The sequence below is a fragment of the Haemaphysalis longicornis genome, unplaced genomic scaffold (assembly GCF_048455015.1).
Source record: "Haemaphysalis longicornis isolate Haplotype H1 unplaced genomic scaffold, Haemaphysalis longicornis Haplotype H1 scaffold_12, whole genome shotgun sequence".
In the NCBI taxonomy this organism is placed as follows: domain Eukaryota; kingdom Metazoa; phylum Arthropoda; class Arachnida; order Ixodida; family Ixodidae; genus Haemaphysalis; species Haemaphysalis longicornis.
The window spans coordinates 19,617,212-19,627,030 of NW_027526225.1; the positions used below are offsets into that span (position 1 = coordinate 19,617,212).

General features: G+C 46.6%; 1 protein-coding gene across 1 annotated transcript; it reads left to right on the forward strand.

Annotated features, from left to right (window-relative positions):
• Window positions 1-336: 336 nt before the first annotated feature.
• Window positions 337-6,294, forward strand: LOC144161522 (uncharacterized). The gene is made up of 4 exons (XM_077692181.1): window positions 337-518; window positions 1,683-2,340; window positions 3,048-3,253; window positions 4,121-6,294. The coding sequence occupies exons 1-4, from the start codon at window positions 337-339 to the stop codon at window positions 4,605-4,607; spliced, it is 1,533 nt and encodes a 510-aa protein (XP_077548307.1). The 3' UTR covers window positions 4,608-6,294.
• The last annotated feature ends 3,525 nt before the right edge of the window (window positions 6,295-9,819 follow it).

The window sequence follows — 9,819 nt, forward strand, 5'->3', positions numbered from 1 at the left end:
CTGACATTACATCGGATATTTAGGCCCTGTTTCACTAGTGGTTTGAATGCAAATTTATATAGCACATATTTTCCTATTTTCACCTCTTTTCCTGCATATGCACGTTTGTTTTTGCTAATAGTTCCATTGCACGCTATAGACCCCTTTCATAAATGCTCCCTCTGGCGGCGGGCGTTTCGTCAGTTTCGGTTTGCAAGGGTTTCTGGGATAGAAGTCGCCATGTTACGGTCAGCCTTTTAGCAGTCGTAGCGGTATCTTTCTGTCAGCGAACGTCAAGCATATTAATCCTGACATTATAACGTGATTTTTTATCAATTGGAAATCTTGTGCCTCGTCATGAGCGTCCCCGCGACGGGATGGACGGGCGATTTGACTCGCCTGCCGCCCCTGTCCCCTACCGACCTCAGTCGCAAGGTGTCGGTCTCGGGCACACAGAAGAGCGCTGGACGCAGCTACAAGTTGGTCACAGAAAGCTACGTCGTGGCGTCGACAGTATGTGCCAACTACGACAATGAAATGTGAGTAGCGTTTCGGGCCTGATTACAAGCGTTAAGACAGTTAATACAAGCAATGTGTTGTGTACGCGCCGTCGAACTATGGGTCTTATTCAGTTGCGCGTACGTGCATTCTGAAAACATTTCGGTTCCGCTATGTCGTCGCCTTTTTATTACGCATCGCAGCCTTAGCCTGATTTTACAGTGTGTTCTACATGTTGATATTTACGGGTGAGAACGAAGTAAGCGAAGACAGGCGGTTGCTCTGTTCGCTTTGGCGTAGCACTCCGGCACCCGCCGCTGTTTAGCAGATCACAAATGAGCTTAAACACGGTTGAAAGTTGGGAGAGTTGGTGATACATTCCGGGTATAAGTGCGAAGTCGACACGTAGGAAGGAACACAGAGGACGGCGCGCTTCTAGCAACTATAGCGCGCTACTGGCAACTTGCAACTAGAATCTACTAGCGCCAGTTGCTAGTAGCGCGCCGTCCTGTGTGTTCCTTTCCACGTGTCTTGTTTTTTGCGCTTATTCTCTCAAATGAGCACTGTTTGGCAAATGCAGTTGAGCCACCGGAGAATCGTGATTTGGGGTTGATCACCCCGGCTTATGGTGCAATCAATCCGCTGCGTGCCGCGACTGGTAGGGGCGATACTCCAGTGACGGAAGAACGTGCTTTTACGTGCTGCTGCCCACTGTTACAGGAAGTAGTAGACTCCACTTGCCGCAGAATTGCCTGTGTATCTATTTACTTTGAATATTTTTTTCTAGAAAAATTCATAGGTACATAGTGCGGCTTATGGTACTAGACTTTGTCCAGCAGTTAAATGTATGGCATTCCCGCTGCAATGCAATGAGGGATGGAACGAGACCTTGCACCCAGGTAACACAAATCTTGTTGGGTGACTCTTCTATGCTATCATAAGAGCCTAACACAACCATACGCTTTTAGGGACAAGCGTCACAAAAAATGCAACTCAAAGGGAACAACAAACATAGTGTGGGTGACAGCAACAAGCGAAAAAAATTAGTACAGTGCTGCCAATGCCTTTTATCGTCGCTGCCGCTCGCTTGTGGGCTGTTTCTGACCAGCAAAAAGCAAGCGTAGTGACGGCCCATTACCTGCCACTGTCGCCACCCCCAGAAGTGTGTATAATTTTCTTCTTTTGTCGCCAATAATTCTTTGCAGAAATGGCAAGTTCCTGCTCAAGGCGCGGTGCTACCGGAGCCAAAAAAAAACAAAGCCTCCATACGTTGTGATTGCCACCGTGAATGAAGTCGGCCAGGTGGTGGATGGTTTCTGTGAATGCCCTGCTGGCAAGGGATTTTGCAGCCACCTCCAAGCCGTTTTGAACGTGGTTGTCCTCCTTCAAAAGAAGGGGTACTGCGAGGCCCCAGAACACCTTTCGTGTACAGATCTGCCGCAGCGATGGAGAAGGCCGAGGGGCGAAGCCATCAAAGGGTGCAGTGTGCAAGATCTGGACTGGCGGAGAGTCGGTGAAGGTGGCCAGGACATGCCTTTGTTGTCCCGTTTGGACCTAAGTAAGGCATCGGAGCGAAGTGTCGACCAGAAACGCAAGGCAATTACAAAACTTGCAGATGGCCTGCGAGCCTTGGACGGAGAGACAGCTTTAGTGAAGGTGCTGGCAGCAGTAAATCGTGCAGGAGTGTGCACTGCGAAATGCGGTGATGTGCTGGTCGGCTCTCCCTTGTCATACCAGCAACCACTTGTCCCCTTCGGCTTCGATGCACTGCTGTGTGCAGAGTTGGAGGTGCCTGTCCAGTTCAAGCCGGGGGAGCCTGCTGATGGCCTGAAGCCGTTCGACGGTAGCAACCTGCCGGCCTTGGTGCACAAGGAGACATTCTAAAGGTTCGTTGTTTTTGGCTGGATGGCATGCCACCCCTCGAACATATTTATTAGTGATCGCTCTTGCACGCCAACAGGCTGCCATGACCGCATTCATGTTTCTACGGTGAAAATGATAATATAGGTGGAGACTTGGCAGAAAAATTTGCACACACGTCTCATCTACCCTGGTCATATAAAGCCGTCTTTGACCTGTTTTTTTCCCCTGAAATTGAAGGGTGAATCTATAGTCGCACTGGACCCATACTTCGGTTTATAAGGTAGTTCTTTCCAAACCATGGATTATGGGCATATCCCAATGCTTCACCTACATTGCCGTGTGGGGCTCCGTGTGGAATGTTTTGCTGATAGGTGCAACGTGCATTGTAGGACGAAAGTGAGGGGCATAATCAGTTCAAGTTCAGCTAAGGACAGGAATATAATTTACGCACTGTATGTCTTGTTGGTCACCACCTCTCTAATCTTCCCTCTTTTTCGTTCGTTAGCGCTGTAGTGTTGGGAATTGATTGGTGCAAGCTGTTCCAGTTTGTAAAAAAATCTGTTGTGCATTAGGCAATAACCAAGCTAAAAAATCTATGAACACGAAACTGCTAACTTGTACACAAGCCCAAGGGCTATGACATGCTGCAGGTATTGTTTATGGTAGTGTGCTCTTTTTAATTGAATGTGAAATTCTGCTTGTTTCAGAAAATAACACTGACACCTTTTCAAGCACAAGCTTTGGAGAGAGACACCCGAAGGCAGCGAGACAGCAGTACATGGCGTGAGGCAAGGTATTACCGTCTGACAGCATCCAACTTCGGCAACGTGCTTTTGCGGACTGCCCAGTGGAACGACGGGGCACTTGGCCGGCTCACCTCGTCAAAGAATTTGTCGCACGTCCCTGCTGTTAGGTGAGAGTGTCATATTTTTGGAAAATCATGCAAACAATATTCTGCAAGATTTATTGGACAGAATGAATAGCACAGGCTAAAAAAAATCGGGCAATGCAATGGTCGGTTCAATGGAATGCAATGACTACAGCGATCGGTTCGTTTTTTCAACACTATTGGTTCTCAAGACACTTGGGAGAGAGTTGTGCTTTATTTTACTTTAGCAGGTTGTAGTGGGGTCCTTGGGAGTGGGGGAAATGCAAACGGGCCAGGTATGCTTTAAAAAAAGTAATTCTGTATGGCCAATATGAGGCCATTTCGAAAGAGCTCGTTCCTCTTCCCAAACCAGCCCCGTAAAGCTGAGCACTAGACCCGAACCAGCCCCGCAAGATTGTGTAAAGAGATAAAAAAGTTTCGGGAAAGTAGCTAGGGAGTCGCCACTGCTCCACATGGTTTCTTTGATATCTCCATTACTTCTTCAATGCTTTAGACAAAAATTTGTCATTAGGATAAAGCAGTCTTTGTAATGAACCAAACTTTTAATTTGCCTTCATAACCCATTTAATTCCCAATTCGTTTTTTTTTCATCCTTATAACTTGTTACTGACACTAAAGTCGCATTTGCTGTAATAAGTAGATGGGGCACATTCTCTTCAGTGCACTCTTTGCGGTAGAAAAATGATAGCTCAGACAGCAGGTCTGAGGCAGCATCAGATAACAGGCTTCAAGGATAGGATTGATGCACATGAGGCAGGCTAATATGCATGCATGATTCACCTTTTGTATAGGATTATTTTGCCATTGGGCTTTATAAACTGAATGTCATTCACAAAAAAATCCATCATTTTACTTTTAAAATGAATAAACTAATTCTGAGCCCTTTTTTAGACACGGCATCACCAACGAGGGCAAGGCACTGCGACGCTACGAGGCTGTTTTGAAGCAAAGAGGCCGAAGCGTCCACCTTCAGAGTGCAGGGCGGTTTGTTGACCCCCAGTGCCCCTGGCTCGGCGCATCTCCGGATGCTGTTGTTTTTGACCCACTGGAAGACCCACCGTGGGGGTGTGTTGAAATCAAGTGTCCCTACACCCTGAAGAATGCGGACGTGCCCGAGCTGCTTTCTGCCAACAGTTGTGTTGTTTTTGACGCTAGTCGCCATCCACACCTGAAAGAAGACCACCTGTATTTTGCTCAGGTAGTTGGCCAGATGGGTGTGACGCGTTTGACGTGGGCCGATTTTGTCTTTTATGGGGAGAACTTGGCGGTTCAAAGGATTAGGTTTGATGAGGAAGTCTGGCGGAGCATGAAGCGGCGACTCGACGTCTTTTATTTTGATACACTGCTGCCATATTTTGCACGGAAGCTGTCACACTAACGTATTGTTCCTCAAACAATCGAATGCCCTACTGTGGAAGCAATCATGAAGTGACCCTTGATCACACTTGCCCTTTCACTGTTCTTGCATCCTTACGATGTCTTTAATTCTGCTTCGCACACAACGCTGTATTTCATCTGCATGTCCATTGTGTTGTAGAAATCTGGTGTCTGCAATAGCATTCTGTGAAAAGCGTAGTTCTACATGCAGACAGCTCGCTGGTGTATCAGTTGTCGTTTTTTTTTAATGTGGTAACGCATGTTTCTGTCTGCTGTTTTTTTCTTGGTGTGGCAGTGTTGGTCATGTTATCTGTGTGGTTTTGATTTGTATGGGGAGAACTTTGACGGTTCAAAGGATTAGGTTAGATGAGGAAGCCTGGCAGAACTTGAAGCAACAACTAGATGCTTTTTATTTTTAAGCTGTTGCCATATTTTGCGAGGAACCAGCAGCACAAATGTATGCCAATGTTGCTCCATTCCTCAAACAATCACAAGTTGGAATTCCCTGCCTTGGTGTACAGTAAATTGCCCAACTGTGGAGGCGTTTATGAAACTACTCTATACGCAAATTTCCGTCTCACTATTCTTGCTTCAGGCCATTTTTTATGCTCCGTGCACACCACTATTTGGTTTGTGTTCTGTGTGCTTTAGAAATCTGGTGTCTACAATAGCATGCGTTGAAAAACGCAGTTCTAAGCACAGGCTCTTTTTCACGTCCATCAGGTTGCCCTTTTTTGCGATGTGTAAATGCATACTTTTCTGTAGGTTTTTTTGTGGCAATGTTGGTCATCTTGCTGTGCTCCTTAAATAGTTATTAGCCAACAATTCTACACTGGTGCACAAAAATGTGTCGCTCGTACCTTTACCTATAGGTATGCGCTTTTGTTTTATGTTTTCTTCTCTTTTTCTGCTTCCACAAACAGTTTTTTTAGTAAAGTATTGTAATTTGTTTTGGATTCCTTTTTTGTGCTTCTTGTTCTTTATGTATACAGTAAACTATAGCGCCCTTGTTACTGTCGATTTGTACTCCTGTTCTGCCTAAGGCCTGGCAGTCAGGCTGGCAGTATCAGTAAATGAGTCTTGCCTCGTGCAAACCCATCCCCTGACAATATAAAAGCATTCTTACAGTCGTGTCTTTATTTCATTCCAGTTCCTTCACTATGGGTGTCTGGAAGTTGCTCAGCAAAGTACAGACAACCCATATCTGGTTCACTATAGGACCAAGAGAAAGGGGAATAACCTTGTCAAAAATATGGAACGTCTTGATGCGCTGAATTCTCCTCTCCACATGAATACGCAAGGATGCAATGTCTGCCGTCTCGCGCACCTCTGCTTCGGTAAACTGCTCCTTGTTGAGAAATGATGGGAGGTTAAGCCCAACGCCTTTCTTCTCCAGAAGATCCTTGATCTTGAAGCCCTTGTCCGCCATCACCGTGTCTCCATCCGTAAACTCTCGTTCTAGGAATCCACTTTTGATGACAAGCTCTCTGTCCGATGCAGACCCCATGTATAGGTCCGAGACGAAGCTAACCAGCCCGTTTGGTGAAATTGCTATGAGCCCTTTAAATGTGTTGGTCGACTTATAGTTCGAATATGTCCCAGACTGGAGAACCGAAGAACTTGGCACTTCACACCTAACTTCTGTCGCATCAATAATTGCACGTGTACTTGAGTATTTCGTCTTGAAGGCTTCAGGCATTGTTGAGTCTACAACATCTCGTGGTGGCCACCAGGTATGTTCCGTCAGCCTAATGTAGAGCAGGTTAATCCAGGCTGAGAAAATTCTAGACACTGTGCTCGTAGAGATGTCGAAGATATGCGCCAGGTGCATGTGAAAAAACCGAGTTCGCAGCTTGACAAGCGTCAAAAAGAACTGGTTTTCGGTGGAAAGCTTGTGTCTGCGGCCTCTTCCCTCCGCATTTGGATGGTCCGAGGAGGTGCTGTCACTTTCTGCCCCTACGTATTCCAGCAGTTGCTTGAAATGGGCATAGCTCCGCTGTCCGGTGTAAAACTGCATCTTCTCGTTATCGTCTACAAAAAGCTCTACACAAAACTTTCGCATCTGCTTGCTAGCCTCCGACAACTTGCTCTCCAGCTCCCTGGTTGAAACAGCATGCGCATTTATGAGCTCTTGGTTCCTACGCAGGAGGCAGACAACTTGTTCTTTTGATCTTTCGAGGTCCCTCTCTGCCTTCCTGACACTTTCGTTTCTTTGGTTGAACACTTGCTGCAGGTCTTCATTTGCTTTCCTAAGTGTATCACTGGAATTTCTGAGTACCCCGACCTGGTTATGTAGCTCGGCAAGTTGTAAATTCTTTTCTGCCAGCTCTTGCTTCAATTTTGTCACGGCTGTTCTGCAAGCACAGCAACTTCTGGCTTGTGAGTCGTCTGTGCTTGCAGGCACAACACTGCTTTCTGCTGCAGTGCCTGAAAGTTCCAACCGGTCTTGGTCGGGCAACATACTGTCGGAGCAAGCAACATCTGTGCTGTCTTGTGGCATGTGCAGTGTCTGCAGGGGCTGTCGTTTGGGAGGAGGTCGGTGTACAACTTTCTTTAAAAATGGAAAAATTGATCGAACAGCATTTTCCCTTAAGTATCTTCGCCCACTTGCCACATTGGGGACAAAGTCGTTCTCTGTGAAGTGCCTTGAACACACCTTGGTTGTCCGCTCAATGCTGAAGTAGGTGCCAGGGTCTCGCTTGATGGCGATAATCCACTGTTTCAGAACCTTCTTGATTGCAGGGAATTTGTGATACGTGACCTGGTGGAAAAGTTTTTAAAGATTAGGAAGGCGCAACTGTAACGGCCAGGCACACAGTAAAACATTTTCATAGCATAAGTGGTGACAGCAGATGAATATCGACAAGCAAGCAAATTTCATGCAAGCCGATGTTCACATTGTGCAACCCGATTGATTGATTCTGGGTTTAACGCGCCGAAGCAACGCAGGCGATGAGGCGCGCCGGAGTGGAGGGCTCCGGATTAATTCGACCGCCTAGGGATCTTTAACGTGCGCCAAAATCTCGTACACACGGGCGTTTTTGGTTTACCGCCTCCATAAGAAAACGTGCCACCGCGGCCGGGAGTCGAACTTGCGTCCTCGTGCTCAGCAGCACAACGTCTTAGCCACTGAGCTACCGCGGTGGGTTTTGTGCAGCCCGAAAGCCGCGTACACGTAATAACAAACGACCCAGTATTTTCGACCGTCGACGAAGCTTACTGCACGCGCTATAACGTCGGCGGTGCACCGTGTCATGCGTGAATCAAAGCTAACACCAAACGACCGTCAGTGCCATTCATAAGCCAGAAACTGCCTCCTGTTTAAGAGCGCCAACGCGCGTAGCCTCCATGCGCACTTGCAAAACAAAGCGTGGTCCCACTACACGTAACTGTGGCGCTTATACTTTTACTAGCTTGTTGAAAATAGCTACCAAAGTTCAACGTAACCCTACACGAATATTCACAGCGGAAATCACTAACCTAAATTTTGCATTGTAGCTTTTTGTTCGTACCACGACACTGTACACGCTTGCGTGCTGCACTTCAAACAGACCAGAGATAAGTGGCGCTTCGGTTTAGTGCGTATCAAGGCATTGCAAAGTAGCGATGAGCAAGATTACAAGAAACTCCACTCCTGAAGATTTTTCAAGTGTCTCCGAGACGGGATTTGTCCGTACGGACATCGGAACGGGTATCCGTTCCACGTGCAGCGCATGCACGCGTGCACATTTCACGTTGACATCGTTGTTTGGTGGCTTAACTTTTTCCCGTTCTCGTCGCGGTAGCCGCGTTGGTGGCACAACGGTACGCAGCAGGTTTCCACCATTTTTCACGTGCCAGAAACAGCGCTGACATCAAGTTAGCCGTGTAGAACAAAAGCAGACCGCTCTCCGTCATAACAGTCGGGCAGGAGTCGTCTGCTCGCGACCGAAACATGGCGGCACGGCCTAGTGCATCTGTTTGGCACCAGAGGCGCCTCTTTACGCAAGGGGTCTATAACCTGAAGCTGGAACTACTCGCACCATTCCATGGCTAGCTAGAACTAGCACTATGTTGCTGGCTCTATCACGCACTGTGCAGAACTGATGCCATGTGGATCAGGCAACCCTGGCCCAAAACTGTGATGCCACTAGGGTTGGGTCATCGTGGTAGCCAGTCGTGCTGGTTTCAATAAAGCCAAACTGGCACAACTAAAAAAAGCTCAGCATAAGAATGCCAACGATGAGTAAATTATTTCCCCCTTGATTGATTGATTAATGGGGACATGATTAATGCTCCCATGATTGCTAGGTACCAATAGCACCGAAATAGGACAACAAAAATTTTGTTCCAGCATTTTTTAGTTTCAAATTTCAAGCTTTTATTACGTGCACAGCTATAGATAATAGTATTCGTCAAACAATACCAAGCAAACAAACTTTGCATGACCACAGAATAGTCATCAGCCGCAAACATGTACGTGAAAGTTATCCTTTTCTCTACCGTTCGTGCTGGTATATGAGCAGTCAAATGTGCACGGGCATAAAGATTGAGTATAAACTGTTCACAATCAACATTATTTACCATAGTGAAACCCTGTCAGTCCTAATAATGACAGGAATAAATTCTTCAAGCGTATTTTACGGAGCTAACTCTTGCTCGAAAACGTTTTCTGGCAAAAGGATATGTTACTAGGTACATTGGCACTTGGAAAACATAACAAAACAGCACGGACATCGGACATAAGCTCTCGATTGCAAAAGCACAGGACGAAAGCACGTGCTAATTCTGAGCCATTCATTATCACAAAGAACGTATCATCATCAGCCTACTCGGGTCCACAGCACAACGAAAGCTTCTCCTGTTTACCTTCAACCCCTCCTGTCCTGCCCTGCGAGAGTACAGAGTCTATCCCAGAATTAATATTACCCCTCCACCAGCCTAATGGCCTTCCCTTTCTTGTAGACCAATCTATTCGTATCCTCTGTTATCCTAATTGTTCACCACTTGTGGGTTCATCTCATTAAATTGCCAGCCCAAGTGTATTTCTTTTTCTTTATTTGAACTTCTACTCTAGTTTGCTTTCTGATCCAGGTAGCGCATTTCCTGTCGATCAGTGTGACTCCTAACATTATTTGCTCTATGGCCTGATGAGCAGACCTAAATGTGCTTTCTAGTTGTTCTGTAAGGCACCAAGTTTCAGCTCTGTATCATGTGTCGCCACCAGCAGTATA